Source organism: Myotis davidii, unplaced genomic scaffold (assembly GCF_000327345.1).
Source record: "Myotis davidii unplaced genomic scaffold, ASM32734v1 scaffold591, whole genome shotgun sequence".
Taxonomy (NCBI): Eukaryota; Metazoa; Chordata; class Mammalia; order Chiroptera; family Vespertilionidae; genus Myotis; species Myotis davidii.
In genome coordinates, this window is record NW_006284340.1 from 841,384 (window position 1) to 864,631 (window position 23,248).

The following is a 23,248-nucleotide window of genomic DNA, read 5'->3' on the forward strand; positions in this document are numbered from 1 at the left end:
ACACCAGGTACACCAGGTAAAGGTAAGCAGAGGTCCAAGGAGCCTCGGCCCAGAGCCTAATGTGAGTCCGGATGGGCTCCTTCTGGACTTCCCTGCACTCATGCCTGGGACTGACCTAGCAGGACACTGAGGCCCCAAGGAGACTGACCCAGGAGAAGGAACCAGCATGGGAGCTGCATTCCTTGAGGTTCTGAGGGGCCACAGATGAATTTTTCAATCGTCCGAACTTATCAATTTGTGGCCACCCTCATATCTGGAGCAAGTCACACCCTTGACTCCATTTCCATGTCTTTTCTCAGTCCTTAATTTCAGGTTTCCAGTCTCTGTCCTGGGCTGATGGATGAAGGGTGATTGTCACCTAACCGCAAGGGCGAAAACCCTGCGACAGTCATCGGTACACAACTCTGGCCCCACACCTGGAAATCCGCACTGCATTCCCCGCCGTGCCCACCCCCGAAAAATGAGGTGCAAGCCCTGCCTACTTGATGTTGGCCCATTTCATGATCTCATCACTTTCCTCATTGCAATTTTTGTCACCACCCAACCTTGCCTTTAAAAAAATTAAAAAAAAAAAAGATCAGACTGAAAAGCAAAAATCCTTTTCTTTTGTTTAAAAAAAGAAAACAAAACAAAAATGTATCATGTGACTTCCAGCCTTAACATCAGTTTTTTAACTTTGGTTTCCATGGTGGTGGGATGCAACCTGCCATCACCATGACAACAGCTGCCTCTGTTCAAATGCACCATCTGACAGGCAGTCCTGAACAAGCACACACTCACATCTCTCCTCTCTCTTTCTCTCTCTCTCTATAGCTGTCAAGAAGATGGTAACGCCAACACACCTACTCCTAAAGACTTAAATCCTAATGAATGAAAGACAAGGAAAAGCAATGATGAGAACACAGCAAACAGGCAGAGGCCCAGAGCCTTTTGTTGGCCAGGACCATCCACTGCTCTTAGGGAGGTCAGCGGATTCAGTCATTCAAAACAAAAGATCGTGAGCATTATTACTCTTTGAATATTGACGTCAAGGTGCATTTAAACTTTACGTCATGCTTTTACAAATGCTTTTAGACCAAAGAATTCCCATCTGACTCCCATGCCTCTGCTCTCTGTAGAACACGACTGAAATTGACATTATTGCTACTATGCTTAACCAATACCGAGGTCAATTCCAGACTCACTCGACCCCAACTGCAAAGGCAGGGTGGGCAGTGGCGGCTCTAGGGCATGAAGACAGTACCCGCTGGTCTGGCCTTCTGCCCCAGTTACCGTCAGCCAGATGAATCTTAACAAATTCACTTTTTACGTGTCTGACTGAATCCTGGACTCAAAACGCTGTCATGCGATGCACAGTTTCGGCGAGCAGGAGACAGATGATTGAACCGTGCAGAGAAGGGAAGAAAGCAAAGGGGAATATCAAAGGCCTCCGGAAGGAAACAAAACAGCGGTGGGAAAATTACCTGTTTTAGAAACCACACTGTGCTTTGATGACACTCTGAGGGGTTGGAGCCCATCAAGAGTTCTGGCAGGAACGCGGGAAAGAAGAGTGTGGGCTGCAATCAGCAACCACACCCAGGACTACACCCTAGTTCCTACTGCCACTCGCTTCGCGGGGCGTCAGACCACACAAAGAAAATGAAAAGCCTTTTGTGAAAGAGTCCACGGTCAGCTAGAGAATTTTGTTTGCCTTTGAAAACCCTGCAATGTACCCCAGAGTTCAAGGATACCTACTGAGCCCCCAGGTCACAAGAGAAAACACAGAAGGCATGAAGGATGCTCAGCTTGGAAAGGGAAGACTTGAGAGGGACCCCATAGGTGTCTGCAAATATCTGCAGGCCTAGCTTGTAATCGGGGGTCAGATGTTGCCTAAGTTATTCCAAAGGGTAGGACTTGGATCAAAGGGTGGGATACCTACCCAGAGGCCGACTGGGGCAACGCACAGAAGTCTCACTGTTCCACAGGTGAATGGGCTATGTATTTTGTTAACTAGTAAACTACGTGTTATACTAACAAGTGTTTACTGACAAGACAAAAGCCCTGATGTGTAGCACTTGGCGGTTTCTGGAGTATAAATGGTTCTCCATGGCCACTTTGAAGCTACCACTTTGACATCAGTGTGCATGGAATTGGGAAGAGACGCGCATGATGGATACCCAGGAGCTGGGATGAGCCCGTTCCAGAACACCACTTACTATAAGTTCTGTCTCTCTGGGAACCCTTAAAGGATACTGAGGAAGAAATCCCTGTATCTGATAGCAGTCGAGCTGGATCAACCTTCAGATGCACATGGGTTAGTTAACAAATGGATAGGAAGCAAGGCCAATGAGTCTTCAGTTACTTGCTCAAGGGCCTCTGGGTTAGCATGGCTCACTCTGGCTCTGTCCCTCAGCCTCAAGTTGTCCCCTTAGCTAGACCTGAGTTCATAATGTCTGCAGCATCACCCTTATCACAGAAGGCTGGTACCTGTGCAGTTGGGTGTATGCCAGAAGCAGCCATAGGTGAATGGTTTGCTGGTGCCATGAAACATAAGAATTAACCACCCCATTCTCTCAGGCTGAATTCGTGAATACCCAGGGGGCTCCTGCTATTTCACCATAGCCTGCAAGGAACTGAGATGAATCAGCCAGGACACGTGATGAAAGCACAGCCGAAGAAACAAATCGGGTAAAAAGCTCACACCTCAATCAATGGATCTCAGGCACGGCTGCACAGCCTATTGAATAGACTGTCCTTACCCCCTTTGTATGTTCTTGCCAACTTTATCAAATATTAATTGACCATAAAGGCATGGGTTTATTTCTGGGCTCTCTATTCTGTTCCACCGATCTATATGTCTGTTTTCATGCCAATACTATGCTGTCTTGATTACTATGGCCTTGTAGTATAGGTTGATATCAGGTAGCGTGATTCCTCCAACTTGGTTCTTCTTTCTCAAGATTGCTGTGGCTATTCATGGTCTTACATGGTCCTACATAAGTATTTGAAATATTTGTGTGTGTTTTATAGGAATTTCACTGAATCTATAGATTGCTTTGGGTAGTATGGACACTTGAATGATGTCAATTCTTTCTATCCCAGAACACAAGATGTGCTTCCCCTTATTTGCTTATATCTTCCTCTATTTCTTTCTTCAGTGTCCTATAATTTTCTGAATACAGGTCCTTTACCTTCTTGGGTAAATTTATTCTTAGGTATTTTTTATGCAATTGTAAATAGGATTGTTTTCTCAGTTTCTCTTTTTGATAGTTGATTACTGGTATATAAAAATGCCACCCATTTCTAAATGTTAATTTTGTATCCTGCTACTTTACTGAATTCATTTATCAATTCTGCTAGTTTTTTAGTGGAATCTTTAGAGTTCTCTATTGTACAGGATCACATCACCTGCATATAGTCATAGTTTTACATCCTCCCTTTCCAATTTGGATGCCTTTTATTTCTTATCATCTGATTTCTGTTGCTAGAATTGTCATTATTTTGTTGAATAAGAGTGGTAAAAGTGGACATCTCTGTTTTCTTCCTGATCTTAAGGGAAACACTTATTGATTTTGCCCATTGAGTTGGCTGTGGGTTTGTCATATATGGCCTTTATTACGTTGAAGTATGTTCCCTCTATTCCCACTTTGCTGAGAGCTTTTATCACAAATGGGTGCTGGATTTTTATCACATGCTTTTCCTGCATCTACTGATATGAACATGTGGTTTCTATCCTTCATTTTGTTTATGCAGTGTACCATGCTTATTGATTTGCAAATACTGTATTAATAAACTTGCATCCCCAGAATAAATTCCACTTGATAATAGTGTATTATCTCTTTAATGTATTGCTGGATCTGGTTTGCTAATGTTTTGTTGAGGATTTTAGCATCTATGTTCATCAGGGTTACCAGCCTATAATTTTCTTTTCTTGTAATGTCTTTACTTGATTTTGAAATTAGGATAATGCTGGCCTTGTAAAATGAACATGGGAGTCTTCCTTCCTCTTGCATTTTTTAGAAGAGTCTGAGAAAAATAGGTGTCATTTTTTTCTTTGAATGTTTGGTAGAATTCAACTGTGAAGCCATCTGGTCCAGGACTTTTGTTTGTTGGGAGTCTTTTAATTACTGCTTTGATTTCATTAGTTGTAATCTGTCTATTCAAATTTTCTGATTCTTCCTGATTCAGTTTTGAAAGACTGTATTTTTCTAGGAATTTATCCATTTCATTCAGATTGTCCAATTTGTTGGCATACAGTTTTTCATAATATTTTCTTATAGTCCTTTGTATTCTTTGGTTATTTCTCCTCTCTCATTTTCTTTATTTATTTGGATCCTCTCTATTTTTTTCTTGATGAGTTTGATTAAACTTTGTTAATCTTGTTTATATTTTCAAAGAACCAGCTCTTGGTTTCATTGATGTTTTGTATTGTTTTTTTCAGACTTCATTTTATTTACTTCTTCTCTGATCTTTATTTCCTTTCTTCCACTTATTCTGGACTTTTGTTTGTTGTTGTTTTTCTAGTTCCTTTAAAGTGTAAAGTGAAATTGTTTGAGATTTTTCTTGTTTCTGGAAATAGGCCTGCATTGCTATGAATTTCCCTCTTAGTTCTGTGTTTGCTTTGTCCCATAGATTTTTTTGGTTGTTGTGTTCTCATTTTCATTTGTTTTACGGTATCTCTTGATTTCTTCCTTGATCTCATTGTTAACCAGGTCAGTGTTTAGTAACATGTTATTTAGCCTCCATATCTTTGTGTGTTCTTCAGTTTTTTGTGTGTGATTGATTTCTAGTTTCATACCAATATGGCCAAAGATGTTTGATATGATTTCAATCTTTTTAAATTTATTGAGACTTGTTTTGTATCCTAACAAGTGGTCTATCCTGGTAAATGTTCCATTTGCACTTGAAAAAAAAATGTATAGCCTACTGTTTTGGAGTGACAGTCCTACTTTTACTTAGGTCTTTTCTTATTAATCACAATCCCTATATCCAGCCTCCTATGCCCTGACCTAAGAGAAACACCAAAAATATATACTTGCTAACTAATAAAAGGAAGAGAAATCCCCAGGCAAGGATGGGGGTCTAGAAGAAAGGTGAGTGTGCAGAGAAAGGGTACTGAGGAAAGAAAAGAGGAAATGTGATCAGAAGTAGCCCTGGACTTAGAATCAGGAGCCCTGGGTTCCAGGACCTGCTTTGTACTGAAAGACCTGTGGTCAGTCATTTAACCTGGCTCTCAGCTTTCTTACTGATAACTGAGGGTTTAATTAGAGTTTCTGTTGGGTCCCTGTAACTCTACTATTCTATTATTCTGTGGTGCTGATAGGTAACAGGATGGGAAGGGAAATCAGGGAGAAAGAAGGAGTACCCATTATTACAATTGAGATAAACCACTTTTGGTGAAGTTACCAATGAGGATATCCAACAATAACATTCAAAATTGAAATCCTGCCACACCTAGGAATACCTTTAAAATATATAAGTCAATGGCAATTGTACTAAATTTTCAAGAATAAGAGCTCCATGGCAACCTATACTGGTTAGAAACATCTCTAAGAGATGGTTAATGATAGCTTAGAATCCTCAGAATGGTAGCCTGGGGGTGAACATAAGGCTGCTTTTCCATAAACCTATTGCAAGCCTTTTCTATTCTATTTGGATATTAAAGTGTGTTTTTTTCTGCAGCCACCTGTGCCCTCAACACCTATTTCCTTAACAAGATGCAAAAGCAGAAGCATTCAATAGGTGCAAGTTCAAGAAAAAGTCATTAAATTGCCTCCTCCACACCACACTATGGGTGCCCTGCAAGGGAGGACTGATTAAGAAAATATTCACAAATTTTAATAAAAATCAAGGTCCTTTGCCAAGAGACAAAGGAAGTGTGACAGTGGAGCTTTGGGTGAAGGGAAGACAACACAGCAAAGGGCCCCAATTCTAACTCAAGCTCACGTCCCAGTGACACCCAGCACAATGTGTCAGACCCATTTTATGATGACTATGGTGATGGGTAAGAGATCTCTGCTCTTCTCCCATCTATCGATCCTTTACTCCTCCATGGCTTTAGTCTCATAGGCAGTGGGTCCTACAGATGCAGGCAGGCAGTTCACCGTGTCATCCTAAAGAGGGAACAGCGCCTGCTAGTCTTCTGGCCTGACCTGAGGCAGTGCTGTACACAGAATGAGAAGAGAACAGCCCATGGAATCTGTCAGGCCACATCTACCAGTGGCCTTGGGCTAACCACCAATAAAATGAGAACACAGGACTGGGTTAAATGCTCTATGTCTCTAAAGCACACTGTAGAGTGTCAGCCAAACAACAGGCATTCATTACGTCCTTTCCAGGGATACATACTGAAGAATGGATGACTCTCCAGGCCTGCACCATAACCCTAAAAAATATTGGTAAAATATCATGGCAAAAATACATGAAGGTAAGAGAGAGATAAGAAACATCATTGTGCAGGGTTGTTCCAAACCCAGCCTCACAGGGAAATGTGGGAAGCTGTTGTACAGTTCTCATATCCCCAAATCTATTCCTTCGTTTTGCTCTTTGAGCCTGTCTACTGATGTTTGCGACAGAAATGAGCTCAGTCTTTCTGAGCCTGTACATTCAAGGTGGGCATCTGTCTGTTACTCCCTAGTCATCACCATGGAAAGAAGTTACTCAGAGGAGATGTAACATCCTTATCCATAGAACTTTGTGGGAGGGAGGGCAGATGGTGATCTCAAAAATAAATAAATACATACATACACAACTATGAGAAGGGAGCATTATCTTGCCAAAATGCCCAGATCCTCTGAGTTTCATCGACCCATGTTCCCCAGAACTGCCCCTTCCTCATGTTACCACCCACCCTACCTCCAGACAAGCCCACACCCTTCAACTGCTCCTCAGATTAACAGGCCAGAACACATGCATCCTTGAGCATCCATATGGCTGTTATTTCATAAACACAAAATCCCATGCAATTACAATCCAAAGTTAGCAGAAAAAAGAGGCAGCTTCTTTCTTTCTTCCTTTCTTTTTTTTTTTTTTTGAGGTCCACTCCCTAATTTCTTTTGGGTCTTCTGCCTGGTCTCCAGAAACCATGGGGCACACCCTAGAACTCTATTCACACCCACACCACTCTCCAGTTTCCTCAGGTAAAATATCCTCTAGTGTCCTGGTCAGATGACCGACCTTCAACAGGCTTATTAGGCAAGTGTCCAAGGTCTCCAAGACATGGAGAGTTGATACCTCCCTATCACATCCCTCCAATCTTTTCAGAATCTTCCTCCGTAGTTCATCGGGGTCCAATCCATGGCAGGGACACTAAACACCCACCAACCTGCACAGGCAGGGAGTAGTCAGCTAGGAGCCTGGCAAGACCTGAGCAGAAAACTGCCCAGAGGCCAAGGTGGGTCTTCAGGAGGGATCCTTCTATATGCCACCAAACAAGCCATCTGAAACTTCTGCTGACCACTTATGCACCAACAAAAACAAAATTGAGTGAGTTTGTTTCAGGTTGATGGTTTTGAATATCTGATCCATTTTTATCAAAAAGTTGCTGGAAAAATTCTGTACCATTATTGTGCCTGAAGATATTTTTCCTAGGTTATAAACCCAGTGTGTCCTTAGGGATGATACTGGTATAAAACCAGCAGTAGAAACATACACAGGAGGGCAGGTTCTGATGTAGATGTTTAAAAACTTATCTTACAAAATGTAAACCCGGTAACTTTGAGAAGAGACAGAAAGACTCGTGCGAAGACCCCCTAGCTACAGTGGTTGAGAGCTAGGGTTCTGACCCAGGCCTCCAGCTCTCACTCCCTGAGTAAACGGGCCAATTTGCTAACCTATCCAGGCCTTAATCTCCCAACTGTGAGATATATATATATAAAAATACAGAATGCTTACCTCTATAGGAATAAATGCAATAGCACATGCAGAGTAATCTGGCACCTCATAAATAATGAATATTAGATATCTATGATCTTTCTGAACATCAACATTAGCACTAATATCTAACATGTTCATGAAGGGCTTTCGTACACATCAGCTGAGGCTACCGGAAACATTCTTTGGGAAAGTGACCTCACCAAGGTCACACCTGAAGACCCCAAGGCTCAGAGAGGTTACGAGACCAACGTGAAGTCACGTAAACAGTATCTGGCAGTGCTCGTGTTGGGAACCTGACAAGACTCAGGAGAAAGTAGATGGTTTTGTCAGGAGAAAACTTAGCTGCACAGGCTTAACGTTGACTCATCCAGAACTAACCAGATACTAACAGCTAAGATTGATGCACAGCTTACTTCGTGCCAGACACTGTTCTAACATTTTACATGTGTTATCTCATCTGATCCTCACAGAAATCCTAGGAGAAACACCCAATTCCCATTTTGTTTGAGGAGTCGGAGGCACAGAAAGGTTAAGAAGCTCCCCTAGGCACACAGCTAGGAGGTGGTGGAGACAGTACCAACATTTGAATCCAAGGGCCATGTTTTGAACCAGGATGCTCTAATGCTCCCAACGCTGGGATGGTAAATCCTAAACTCTAGGGCAAAGCCTTTATCCGCTGGGTCCAGGGCTAGATGATGTCTAATATCCATTAAACTCCTGAGATTCTAGGGTTTGACACTTGTATTGTCGTGTAAAGAGATAAAATATTGTCTCAATGAGTCTCTGGAAACGATATCTACAGTGGGCTTTGGAGAAAGCAAGTTGCTATATTCCAGCCTAAAATAGACATGAAATAGTCATAAAAGTGTGTATTGATTTCAGCAAAGCATGTGACAAGGCTATCTCCCACAGTATTCTTACAGACAAAATAGAGACATGTCAGCCACTGAAGCCCAGTTCAGAACATTTGAGAAAAGCTGAACAGGCGATGAGCACTGACCAATGCACTGATGAGGAGAAGAAAGGCCCCCAATTCTAACCATATTTTTATCAGTTATTTGAATGAAAGCATAAAGCACGTGCTGTCTGCTGATGGCACAGAGCTCAGGGTGGAGAGCTCACTCATTAAACAGCTGCAGGTCTACAGTCCATGTGTAACGGAAATCACTTGAACTGTGGACTCAGACCACCTCAGGCAAATGCCTAAATCTTCTTCAGCCTCAGTTTTCCCATCATTAAAATATGGATAACAATGAGCTCATTACTGTCTTGTTAAAATGCAGAGAGTCTGATGTTTGGTGGACACTCAATGAATGTTAGTTCCCAGTCCCCACTCGAAAAAGATTTCTACAGGATGGATTGTTGGACCAAAAGCAAGAAGATTAAATGTATTTGAAATAAACAAAGAGTCCATGGTTCAAAACATGGCCCTTAGATTCAAAAATTAAATTGAATGAGAACAGTGAGGGAAAACTAACTCTCTCATCAATTCATATTAAAAGATCCAGGGTTTTTAGCTGACTACAACCTCAGTCAAGTCAGAAACAGAATGCTATTTCTTAAAAAACAAAATTAAACTAAAAACATTACCTGAATTCAAACAAATACATTAAATGCCAATGTTAATTACTGTTCTATGTTCTGGTAATTAAAAAAGCAAATAGATAATGCCCTCTCCCTTGCAAGGATTTTAAACCAATGCTAAAGCTGCATGGTTAGTGTTACAACCTATAATAATAAAAGCGTAATATGCAAATCGACCAAACGACCGAACAGCAGAATGACCGTCCAGATGACCTTCCAGATGACCATGGTATGACATGCACTGGCACCACACCAGCCAAAGTGGATGCAATGTGATTGGTTGGGGGGCCCCGCCATTGCCCCATGATGGCCCTGCAAAAGGGGGCCCAGGCCACCAGCTGGCAGGGCGATCGATGAGGGGGTTGGGAGGGGCCTCTGGGATCATGCAGCCCTGCAGGGTGGGCAGGGCCTCCCTCTGTGGGATGATTGATCACAGAGCCTCATGATCAATCTATTTCCCCCTTCCCCTCCCCTATAGAGGGAGAGGCTCAGTCTACCTGGCAGGCAGCACTAGAGTGGGTGGGCGGGGCCTCCCTCTGCAGGGTGATCAATCGTGGGGCTCCTGGACTACAAGAGGGCGCAGGCTGGGCTGAGGGACCCCCAGACCCCCCCCAAGTGCATGAATTTCATGCACCGGGCCTCTAGTAAAGTAATAAACCAGATGCCATGGAGGAGCCCAGAGAAGTGAGTTGACTTACTTTGCTGAGAGACATCAAGGAAGGCTTCCTGGAGAAAATAATTTCTGAGTTTTAAAGCCCAGAAGTCAGGATGAGAAAAGACATTCCAGACAGAGGAAGTAGCAAGTGCACAGTCACAGAGGTCTGGGAGAGGATGGTGTCTTCAGGCACTGGTGCCCCTCAGGTGCCATGGAGGAGCCCAGAGAAGGGAGTTGACTTACTTTGCTGAGAGACATCGAGGAAGGCTTCCTGGAGAAAATAATTTCTGAGTTTTAAAGCCCAGAAGTCAGGATGAGAAAAGACATTCCAGACAGAGGAAGTAGCAAGTGCACAGTCACAGAGGTCTGGGAGAGGATGGTGTCTTCAGGCACTGGTGCCCCTGAGATGGTTGGCGAGAAGGTGATTATGGTGGCTGAGGCAGGCTGTGGCTGGAGAGAAGGTGATTATGGAGGCGAGGCAGGCTGTGCCAAGTGCAGAGTGGATCCTGAGGAGCCCTGCAGGCCAGGCTGGGAAACCATGCCCAGTTCCCAAGCAAACAAATGACAGAACCCAGACAGGAACTTAGCTTTCTGGCTCATTAGCTAGCCTCGCTACCTCTGCTGTCCTGTACTGAAGCCACTAGCCATGTGTGGCTATTTAAATTATTTAAAATGAAATAAAACTTAAAATTTAGCATTCAGCCACAATAGCCATATATCAAGTGTTCAAGAGCCACATGTGGGTGGTGGCTACCGCACTGAGCAGCACAGACAAAAACATCATATCCATCGTAACAGAAGCCTCTATCTAGCCAACAGCAGTGCTCAGTGCCATACACACAATTAAGTGAACAAAAAGTAGGTTCGGTCTGTATTGCTTATAGGACAAAAAGATGAAAAAACAAGCAGGTAGAAACTACATAAAGAATAGTTCAACTTCCTACACCTGAAGTATTTTAGTAAGAGAAGGACACCCTGTCCCTGGGAGCTTGATGGCCAACTCTCAGGGTGATGTAGGAAGAGTTCCTGCATTGAGTTCATGCTCATTGGCTAGAAGGCTTGTGTTACATGATGACCTTCTGCTAATGCACTAGCACAAACATGTCTCTGTGGAATTCCTGCCGAACTGGTACCAAAAGGATATGATGATGTTGGGTTAGGAGTCACTATTCCTGTCATTCCAATATACCAGAATGTGGGAATTTTCTAGCATCCGTTTTTAAACTGTAATCCTTGGACCACATCCCCCCAAAAATGAATGCAAAAGTATATGCGTTATTTTTTCAGGAAAGAGGAGTCCATAGCATCGATCAGATTTCTATAGGATTTGTGCTCCTAATACAGAAAGCAAATAAACACTGTACTGGAGAGACCTAGTAATTTCTATTCCCCCAAAAGATTCATCTAGATGTCATCTCGACAGCCACTCAGGTCATTCCCAACTCTCAATTTCCATTGTCTAACCCAACTAAAGACCATCACCCTGCAACTGAACAGTTTCAAATAAACACATCCCCTGACTTTGATCAAGGAGAAAGGAGATGGGGGGATCAATGAGCATGGAAACAGTCCAAGGCACAAAAGTTGGGTAATTCAGTCAAGCTGGGGAAGGATGCCAACCTCTAGCTGAGATGCCCATTGAAAGCTCTCAGAAATTTTGATGGTTCATTTTCAATGTCAGCTTACAGGAACACAGCTCACTCAATTAGATGGCAATACAGTTAGCAGCTGGAGAACCTACCCAGCAAATCTAAGGCCTACTGAGCTATCCATCCACTTAAAAATAATGGTTTTGTTCCAACCATCACCTGGCAATATGACAACTGTACCAGGATTCATCTCCAAGTCCTACAGTATTACTAGAGTTGAAGAAAGGATTATGTCTGCAACAAGGCAGAGATTCCTATTATCTGGTGTAGCTAATGAAGAATGCTTTGGTTAATTTAACAACAAAAAAAAGTGCTAAAGAGCTACTTTATATAATCAATATGGATTATAATTTGCAAAAGCTGTGAATACAATAAAATGCATACACCGCTCAAACAATGTTGAACATAATGTAGTGAATGCTTTATTGGCAGTATTCAGAAAGCACTAGGTGGTGCCTGGGGGCCATCGGTACACATCTCATTTGTTATTATACTACAGATCTTTGGGTGCCAAATAATAAAGAGTTCTGTATAACAAATTGCCAGATAGCAACAAACACTGTGTACTTTTTGCACAGCTTGTGTTGGGTAACGCAGAACCTGGACTGATCCTTAGCAAGACTGTGAAGTAGGAAAAGCTTGTCTCCAGATTCCCATGAAATGACCCTGCAATCCTCTACCAGCCAGCTAGTGTCCTCACTGCCTTCTAGCCATCTCTTCTCCCCCCACTAGAGCCACACCTGGTCCTACAGGTCCAGGTTAGTGTAACACTAGACACATAATAGGTAAAAGGAAGGAAATAACAAATATTAGAGAGAAAATAAAAGACATAGAGACTTTAAAAAAAAGTACAAAAGATCAATGAAAATAAGAGCTGGTTCTTTGAAAAGATAAATGAGATTGATAAACCTTTAACCAGATTCATCAAGAAAAAAAGAGGGAGGACCCAAATAAATAAAATCAGAAATGAAAAAAGACAAATAACAACTGACACCAAAGAACTACAAAAGATTGGAAGAAAACATTTATGAACAACTATAAGGCAAAAAATTAAACAACCTGGGAGAAATGGATAAACTCCTAGAAACATACCATCTTTCAAAACTGAATTGAAGAATCAGAAATCCAAAGGACAGATTACAACTAATAAAATCGAAGCAGTAATAAAATAAAATTAAATAGATAAATAAATAAAACGCCCAGCAAACAAAAGTCCTGGACCAGATGGCTTCACAGATGAATTTTACCAAACATTCAAGAAGAACTGACACCTACTCTTCTCAAACTATTCCAAAAAATTCAAGAGGAAGGAAGACTCCCAAGCTCATTTCACCAGGTCAGCATTATCCTAAGTCGAAAACCAGATAGAGACACTACAAAGAAAGAAAATTATAGGCTAATATCCCTCATGAATATAAAACGCAGGATCCTCAACAAATTATTAGCAAGCTGGATCCTGCAATACATTAAAAAGATCACACACCATGATCAACTGGGATTTATCACGGTTGTGCCAGATTGGTACAATATTTGCAAATCAATAAACATGATACTCCACATAAACAAAATGAGGTAGAAAAGTAACATGATCATATCAATAAATGCAGAAAAAGCATTTGATAAAATCCAGCACCCATTTATGATAAAAACTCTCAGCAAAGTAGGAATACAGGGAACATACCTCAACATAATAAAGGTCATGTATGACAAACCCATAGCCAATGTCATCCAATGGGATAAAGACAGTTTATTCAATAAATGGTGTTGGGAATATTGGGTGGATACATGGGGGAAAAAATGAAACCTTTTAGACCACTTCTTTACACCGTATACAAGAATAAATTCAAAATGGATTAAAGACGTAAATGTAAGTCGTGAAACCATAAAAATCCTAGAAGAAAACATAGGCAGAAATCTCAGACATTTCCTATAGCAATATTTTTGCTGATTTATCTCCTCAGGCAAGGGAAACAACAGATAAAATAAACAAATTCGGCTATATCAAACTAAAAAGGTTTTGCACAGCAAAGGAAACCACGGACAACTCACTGAATGGAAAAACATATTTGCCAATGATACAACTGATGAGGGGTTAATATCCAAATTTATAGAGAACTTATACAACTTAACACAAAGAAAACAAACAATCCAATTTAAAAATGGGCAAAGGACCTGAATAGACACTTCTCCAAAGAAGACATACAGATGGTTAATAGACATATGAAAACACGCTCAGTGTCACTAATCATCAGAGAGGCAAACTAAAACCACAGTGAGATATCACCTCACGCCTGTCAGGATGGCTACTATCAATAAAGTAACAAGCAACAAGTGCTGATGTAGAGAAAGGGAACCCTAGTACACTGCCGGTGGGAATGCAGATTGGTGCAGACACTGTGGAAAACAATACGGTGTTTCCTCAAAAAATTAAAAATGCAACTACCTTGTGACCCAGCGATCCTACTTCTGGGAATATAGTTGAAGAAAACTGAAACATTATTTAAAAAATATATGCACCCCAATGTTTATTGCAGCACTATTTATAATAGCCAAGATCTGGAAGCAACCCAAGGGCCCATCAAGCAGTAGATGAGTGGATAAAAAAAAAAAGCTGTGGTACATTTACACAATGGAATACTACTTGGCCATTAAAAAAAAGAAGGAAATCTTACCTTATAGGACAGCATGGATGGATCTAGAGCAGCAGTTCTCAACTATGGGTCGCAACCCCTTCGGGGGTCGAATGACCCTTTCACAGGGGTCGCCTAAGACCATTGGAAAACACATATATCGTTACATATTGTTTTTGTGATTAATCACTATGCTTTAATTATGTTCAATTTGTAACAATGAAATGGGGAGTCACCACAACATGAGGAACTGTGTTAAAGGGCCGCGGCATTAGGAAGGTTGAGAACCAATTCTAGAGAGTATTATGCTAAGTGAAAAAAGCCAGTTAGAGTAAGACAAATATCACATGATCTCACTTACATGTGAAATGTAATGCACAAAATAATCTAAGAAAACAAAATAGATACAAAAAAGACTGACAGCTCTCAGAGGGGAGAGGTGTTGGAGGGCTGGGTGAAAAAGCTGAAGGGATTAAGCAAAAAACAAACAAACAAACAAAAAACACCAGCCACAGACAACAGTATGGTGATTGCCAGAGGGAAAAGGCAGTGGGGGAAGAGGGCATGGCAGGATAAATGGTGGCAGAAAGTGACTTGACCTGGGGTGCTGAGTGCATGATGCAATATGCAAAGGATGTGTTAAAGAGCTGTACACTTGAAACCTGTATGATTTTATTAACCACTGTCACCCCAATCAACTCAATAAAAAAGGAAATCACCTGCTCTAAAGAGAAGCCGCTGACAGAACAGTGGCAAACGCGTTCCCAATAGTACACAGCTGGAGATGGCGGGGACATTAGAGAGTGACTGCTGAAAATCCATTCCATGCTTTTTGACTCTGACCAGCCCCATGAGAAAATGGTGTGGAAATCGAGAAAGTTTGAAAAACTTCAAGCCTCCTGCTAAGCTAAAGGCTGGGAAGGATTTGTGGGGACTAATTTCTGCCTCGTGCTGGTTTTCAGCGTCTCTTCTCTGGGCCCGGGAGGCGGCTGGCAGAACCTTGTGCCTCAGCCAGGGAAGTGACACCAGCGCCTGATCCAACAGGCCTCGTTCAGGTTCCCCGCTGTGACTCTAACCTGTCACCCACTGCTCAGCCCAGTCCCTTTCAACCCTCTCTGAAAGGGGAGGGGTAATAATGACACTCCACCCCATCCCCACCCCCTGCTTTTAATGATACACCCTTCCAGAAAGCCAATGAATACAACTGAAGCAGGCTTTCCAAATTCTCCAGAGGCAGGGAACTAAATGCAATGCAGCAGGGTCAAATGCAGAGGGGATGGGGGGAGCCTCAAAATTATGCAGAGTTGCAACAGCCATGCAAATCAACCACCCACAGGTGCCAGTCAGGGCCTCTCCCTGCAGCCCCTCACGTGGCTGGAGCACTGGAGTCTGTAGCTGGAGTTTAGCCTGCAGTTATAATCCCAAACCCTGCCTATCTGCCTCCAGATGAACTACTTTAGAAATGGTTCTTCCTTCTTTTATTTAATAGTCAAGAAGGCTAAGAGTGGAACTGTTCAGTCCTACAAACTTGGAACTCAAAATACAGTAAGAAAAGAAGCTCCTAAGAAGTGCCTGTTGCTCCACCTGGCGCACGGAGAGGGGTGGGAGTGGGGGTGGGGCTGTCTTAGGTAACTGATGCATTTTCAAGGCATTCAGGGCTCTTTTCCTGGATCTGGGCCATTGTGGGTCAAGAGTTCATAGCCAGAGATTGGCCAAAGATGCAGGAAATGGAAAATTAGGTAAACATCTTCGGGTACTCAGTCGGCACAAATACATCACAGACATCTCCTTGGAGTGGCTTAAACTATGAGAGGACACGGGGCCGGAGGAACCTAAAACCCTTGTGCTGCACTTTCTGTCTTTAATTAAAAGCGATGCTGGCCCTGGCTGGTGTGCACCAAAGCATTGTGGGTTCGATTCCCAGTCAGGGCACTTATCTAGGTTGAGCGTTCAATCCCTGGCTCCGGTCAGGGCACATGTGGGAGGCACCCGATCGATGTCTCTCTCTCATGTGGATGTTTCTCTCTCTGAATGACTGGTGACCGCACACAAGTAGGTTCCGAATGCTCAGGAAGAAAGGCTTTGGCACGGGGCCCTGGCACCTTTATCCCTCTTCCGAACTGTCTGTGTTAGAAGCCACGTGGTGCTGGTGGTAGTGGTGGTGTTGGTGGAGGGTTGCTATACACTAATTTCGGTGCCTGCTTCCCCTCCAAATTCCTACGTGAATCGACTGGGATTTGAAAAGAAATGGTTACAGAGCCTGCGACTTGGCTCACTGGCTCCGCATCTACCAACGTGAAAACCCAGGATGACCAGAGAATTCTGAGTGACAAGGACTTGGGGACATAAATATCTTCTCGTTAACCGTGTTCTATGAATAGAGGAGGAGGAGGGGCTGCATATTGATGGGCACTCACATGTACCAGGACTGGGTAGAGGCCGTCATTATAGAAACAGCCAGACATTGTTTCCCCGCTCCCCCAGCCACCTTTCTCAGGCCCCATTCCCCCTGCACAAAAAGAAACCTTGATCATATCCAAGAGGAAGACGAGCAACCTTCCTTTTCTAAAAATCCTAGGAAAAACTCACACATGTGATGAATTATTCACAAAGCCCAACCCTAAAAATGAGAGAGGGAGAAACACTAGTACAGAAAGATGAAAAGGGCGGAGGAGCAGGCAGAAGGGGAATATAAAGGGAAGGGCCCGGCCTCTCCCTCCTTGGACAGAAAGGTGTTCATTACAGTCAGAGTCGCCGGAGGGGCTGGATGGCAAGGCTGGGCTCTGGCTGGGGAGCTGCCCTTTCTTTCCCAGGCGGCCCAGCGAATGACAAAGAGAGGCTACTGATCTGCTGAGGGAGCAGGGGCGTCAGAGGGTCTGCAAGAGTTCGGAGAGCTTAGCAAATCTTGACTTTGTTTTATTTTAACGAAGAACATGAAGACGGGCAGAAACCAGCTGTTCCTGTGGAGAGGGGGGAAGCAGCAGAGTTTGAGGCGGGGAAACACCTACATTTTGCACAGCAACAGCTAAAAAGAGATAAGCAACCTTGGATGGAGCTAATAATTCTAGAGTCTGGATCTTTCAGAAGAGAAGAAGCAGAGGCCTGTTCTCGGCATTTCCCTCCTCCTCCTTTAATGCGCAGTGCGCCCTGCACCCGCTGCAGGGAGAGCGCGTTGGGAAGTGGTGGTAGGCAAGCCAACAGACAGAACTGTCGCATCCAAGATACTTCTGCCACCATCTTCGAGTCATTCATTCCTGTCAACCTCCTTCACACTCCAGGTCCATTGCCAGGTTGCATGACACTTACAGCTGCCCTGCAACAAGTCGTAGCCTGGTTTCCAGAGGACACATGACCCACACCGTGTTTCAATGGCAGAGCCAATGGGCCAGTTGGAGGGTCTCTGGGAGCCTTAGAAAAAGAAGGCTTTCGTCCTGCAGCCTCGGTGCCAGTTACAGCGGGTATCTGTCTCGCTGTCTGCTTCCGTGCCCAGGGACACGGCTGATGGGAAGCCTTTCTGCTTATCTGACCATAGGATATAGTCACAGGCTCCATCCTTGTTAGTTGCCACCCTCTGTCCCAATCAAGGCACTCTGACTCCTGATCCATTAGTTACATCAACCCCGAAATCCCTGACAGGATTAGTCTACCATCCTGCAAGGTACTGGGTATTTTTAGGCAACCAACGCGAGAGAAAAGCAAACGCCAAAATGGGAGGTGTGGGAACGAAAGTTTTCAGTAATCTTCATCAAAATCCTCGAAAACAAGTGGACAATTTTCAATGAGAAATTCACCATAACACAGCACATAACTTCTGACCCAAAGCCAGCGTTCTTTGGGGCCACAGTGAAATTCTCTGCCATAAGAAATCATGGGTGAATGTCCACAGGTTCATGGTAATGAGCTTCATCATCTCAGGGATTGTCCTACTTTAAACCATGTTCACTTCCACGGGAAACATGTGCTCTCCTGCTGAGTAACTCACACCACCGGTAAAAAAAAAATAAAAATAAAAATAAAAATTCCCCCTGCCCATCAACGGCACAGAGTCTATGAGTCAGAAGATCCATCTCTTCCCTCCAACCTCTCACCTGGCAAAGCGCAAATCAGTGTGAGACAGCTCACAGACCATCAGGGAGACCCTGTATGTCCACAGGGGAACTGGGCCTGGGCACAGAAGGGCTAGAGCTGGTGGGCACATGCTACAGAGAATGTGGAATGACATTCAGAGCAGCCAATTCCTTGAGGAAAAAGAGAACCCTTTTGTGAGATCTATTAGATGAGTGAGACAGAAGAGGAGGAATCGCATAAAATGTAATACCACATTTGAAATCAGATTAGCATTTTCAAAAAGGTTATGGTCTCCACAGCAGAAGAGAGTGCCATGAGAAAATAAAATTATCTCCCAATGCAGATGTCGCTTCCAAGAAAAATGAAACACATTCAGAGTGGGCTGCTGACATGCCGCCATCTTTCATGCCAAATCTGGGCTATCTTAGGCATTTCCTCCCCTAAGAGCTAGACCTTGCCTATTAGGAACCAGATAACATTACCCCCCGAAAGTTAGAGAGTCCTAGGAGTAGAAATTAAATCATCCCTTTTATTTAACTCATCTTCCCAGCCCAATCTGATTAAAGACCAGTAACATGCAGTGTTAAGAGACTACTAACAGCACATAAGGGTGCACATTACCTTCCAAGTCCAGCCGATGAAGGGTGTCTAAGTCTCAAAAAGCACGGCACGCCAAGTCTTCCAAACCCTCAAGCATCCTGCAAGGGCGCCTGTCAGCTGGAAGCGGGTATTGACACGTCTTCTGAACCTTCCTTTGCTCAAAATGCGCCCCTTACAGTGAGCGGAGCAGTCCTTCCCAAACTTTTCATGTGCATAGGAATCACCTGGGGACCTTATTCAAATGCAGATTATGGTTTAGAAAATCGAGCGGGGCTTTGGGATTCTGAACGTCTATCAGGAGGTGATAGGAATGCTGCTCCTTGCTGTCTTTGCGAAGTAAAAATCTAGAAGACTTAGTTCACCTGGAACTACGACCCCACCCTTAAGGTATGCTGGAATGTCTGAAGGACTTCACGAATAATAATAGCTAGTGTTTAGTGGGTATCGGGCAACATTCTAGGAACTTGGTACAGATTAACGCATGGAGTTCTTCGGGTAAATCATGATCGTCTCCCTCGTTTCACCAATAAGGAAACCGAGTCGCAAAGTAATGAAGTGACTTTTCAAGGTCACAGAGCTGCTGAAGGAATGGGACTAGAACCCAGACAGCCTGGCTCTAACGCTTGACGGGTAACTGAAGCTCATGCTAACTCCCATTGGCTAAAAGCAAGGTATTGCTGGGAGCTGGGTGTTGCTAGAGGAAGGGAAGTGAGACTCGGAACTTGGATGCAGGCGGTAATAGAGAGAGCACAGACCTGCTAAAGCACAATGTTCCCACGTGGTCACCACCAGAGGGAAGGTATGTCAGTTACGTTGTACAGTCAGGAGAAAAAAAGCAAACATGGTGTATTTTAAATTGGCCAACCAGGCTCCTCTACACACCTTAGCAGATGTTGTCTGAACACTGCTACAACCGCCTACATGCTGGAGAACCACTGGGAAACTCCCAGCCATGAGGCTAGAAGAGACCATTGGGACAGGCTCTCAGCCAAGGCACTGAGCATGACGCTGAAACCCACTCTCTGGCTTCCCTCTGACCCCTAGCCACTCGTCCTGGCCAGAGACAAGAAAACGGAGGAGTAAAACCCGCAGTTCCACCTGGCGCTCTCAGCCTAGCAGATAGGCGGTGTCTTTGCGGTGGAAGAGGAGACGAGATGTGAGCAGCAGCAACCGCGTGGTGTAGGAAACGTGCAGGAGATCCCAGCCTGGGAAGCGCCCAAGGTGCTGAACCTGGGTGACTGTGGCGCCCCAGCCTCCTGGGGATTTCCATGGCGCTGTCCGAGGTGCCAACAATGCCTGCAGGCACACTTTGCCATCCTCAGGACAGCTGGGTGGCTTTGTCTACCCCAAGGAAACAGAGGGCACCTGAGTAAACGTGCCCCTAAGAGAGGTGCACGTTGAAGCAGCGCCTAGTGGTCAGGAAATTTTAGGGAACTGTTGAAGGCAGAAGGGAGAGGGGGCCCTGTTGGGAAATCAGAGACCTGGCTGGAGGAGTGTTTGCAGCCGCAGCATGCCACACAATGAGATCTGTCTGCTTTGTGCAGCGCACTGGCGGGCGGGGCTGCAGCGACCTGATCCTTTCTCTCCCCAAATCCCCCACCCTAGATACGGTTAACTCGGGCACCGCATGGCCCCATCACTCTGCGTGGGAGGGAGGGGAAGAGGGAGGGGAGTACAGGGAGGAGGAGAGAGGAAGCCCAGCCCAGCCCACTCCTTCATTTCTAATGAGGGGTGCTGCCTGGAAGTACCATGCGCCAGCCAATCACAGTGCTGCTGAGGCAGGAACTAGGGAGGAAGGAGGGGAAGACTAGAGAAGGGGGTGGGGGGAGCAGGAAGAGGCCCTTAGGGGAGAGACAGCATGCCTAGCTGACACTAGGGACCCAGCAGGGCTCCAGCTGTCTGTGATGCACACCTGGAGGGTGGAGGTGTGGAGGAGGGAGGAAAGGGGGAAAGGGCGGGGCCTCCTTTGCAGGTGCATCCTTCCCAAGAAATCTCTCTCCACAAGCATCAAAGTCCCATGTCTCCAAGCTACCCCCATAATTACCACGACCCCTACTGACTGGCTTCCTACTAATCCCCCGCACCACCCACCAACGCCCAATTCCTAAAGATCTTGCCAGACGGACGCCCAAATTCTTAGTGAAGAACAAGGCAGTGAGATGCCTAATCAGCAGCCTGCATTTGGTGCACTTGCTTCAACCTGCAAAGACGCTCCCTCTCTGCCGTTCACCCCGGCCCTGCACCATCAGCCGCCCCACCAGCCCACTGTGGAGAGCAGTTCCTTTGGAGCCCGGGGGAGACCGATTGCAGGCACACCTCTGGGCTCCGCCGATGCAGCCTTCAGCGGATGAATGCAGGCCCAGCAGATCCACCTGGATCCTGGGCGCTGGGAGAGCACTCAGTGGGGTCCCCAGCTCAGGACCACGGAAAGCAGGGACCCTGGTGAGCTGCTCTTCCCTGGCTCAGAAGAGAACTCCAGCTGAGCTCTTTGGGCTGTGCCATTAGAGGCTGCCTCCCCTGGCGCACTCCTCCACTTTACTTTCAGTGCAACTTCCCCCCAGAGTTAGCTGGGTCCCCAGGCAAAGCCTGTCTGATTTCACCGATGGGTCCATATGGGCTTAGCCCAGAGCTCTTGAAGCTGCTGAGCTGGACCTCCCCTGTGGGCAGAGAACGCAGGTGTCCCTCCAGCTGGTGGGGATGGGGGTGACTCTGAGGTAGGAAAAGGGGGACAGGGCATGAAAGGAAGCTCTGATTTTAGGGCAACCCTTTCAATGTGAAAGGATGGGGAGGGGGAGACTGGCCATCACACAAAACCTCAACACCCTGCGCCCAGGGATGCTAGAAACCGCCATACAGGAAAAATCAGAACCCAAAAGTCTTACCTTGAAAACCACTAGTGCCCACACTGGTCTCTATGGCACCAAGCTTGCCCCTTAGATGCGTCGAAGTAACGAGTGCACATCAGCAAAGGGGCAAATGGGCATCAGGAAGGAAATAGGGGGGCAGAGTCCACGCTTGGTTTCCCCTCTCACCCAAGAAATGCAAAGGGGGAGAGGGGAGTTATGGTGGGCAAGAAAGGATATGGCCAATCGATGAGCTTCTTGGCGTATTTCCTGACAATGTTATCTTCTCCGAAGATGAACAGGGATCTGTTGACGGTGAAACAGTTCTGCCGGACAGGAATGGGGTTGTACAAAGCCATAGTCCGCGCCCTCTGCGCTTTCGACTGCTTGTAGGCGGCCGCCTGCCCGGCGGCAGGCACCGGGGTTCCTTGCCGGTTCCTGCTCTGGTCCGAGTCTCCATCGCCAGACCCTGGCCTGCCGACCACTGCCTCCCCGAAGCGAGCCATCCTGAAGTTGAAACAGACAGAAGACACACAAAGGTGATCACGGCCGAACACCTGCAACCAGCAACAAGCAGAGACACGCGGAGACTCAGAACCGCATCCAGACGGGCGGGGGGACCGCCGCCTCCCGGGAGCCTTTGAGCTCTTTGGAGAGGCAGCAGCAGCAGCAGCAGCAGCAGCGACCCGCTGCTCTGAACTGTTGAATCTAAATACAACCTCTGCAAAGCTCCATTCCTCAAGGAGTTAAAAAAGGGGGAGGAGAAGCTGGCAAGGGGGTGGGGGTGCTCAGTTTCTGGAGGCAATTTTTTTTTTTCCAAAATGCCAGTGTGTGGTGGCGTTCCAGGGCTGGAGAGGAGAGGGGTGGAGCAGGCTGCTCTTCAAACACAGCTCCGCTCTGGCAGACCACCACCTGGTCCTGGGAGAGGCGGGCACCGGCCTGCTAGGTAACAGTTTGGTGATTTATTAATGGGGGAAGGAAAAAAAATTAAAAAGAACTTTAACAACAACAAAAAGACAAGGACAGGGTTGTGGTGACAGGCTTTAGAACACCGGCCCCTGCAAGTCCATCCAAGATATTCCACGGCCAAGACTTGGGTCTTTAAATCTGCCAGCACAGAGGCATCCAAAAAGGTTGAGAGAGAGAGAGGAAGGGAGGGAGGGGGGAGAGCGGTATAGAGGTTCCTGCGTAAACCGCAACGCCCAAAATCTCAAAATAAGTCGATCCAACAGGAGAGAGACCAATGACTTCCAAGCTCCAGCGCCTGGGAGAGAAGTTGAGCGGCGTCCAGAGAGCAGCGCAGCCCGGGTGCCAGCATCCGCCCGGAGCGCAGCGCTGGCCGCGGCCGCCTCCCCAGAGCAGCAT

At 45.4% G+C, this 23,248-nt stretch overlaps 1 protein-coding gene across 1 annotated transcript in view; it reads right to left on the reverse strand.

The window, feature by feature from the left end:
- CACNA1E (calcium voltage-gated channel subunit alpha1 E) overlaps positions 1-23,248 on the reverse strand; it is a 435,061-nt gene that overhangs the window by 269,177 nt on the left and 142,636 nt on the right. Inside the window, exon 3 of the mRNA XM_006754527.2 lies at positions 22,124-22,390. Within this exon, the coding sequence (XP_006754590.1) occupies positions 22,124-22,390 (267 nt within the window). The remainder of the gene's footprint in view (positions 1-22,123; positions 22,391-23,248) is intronic.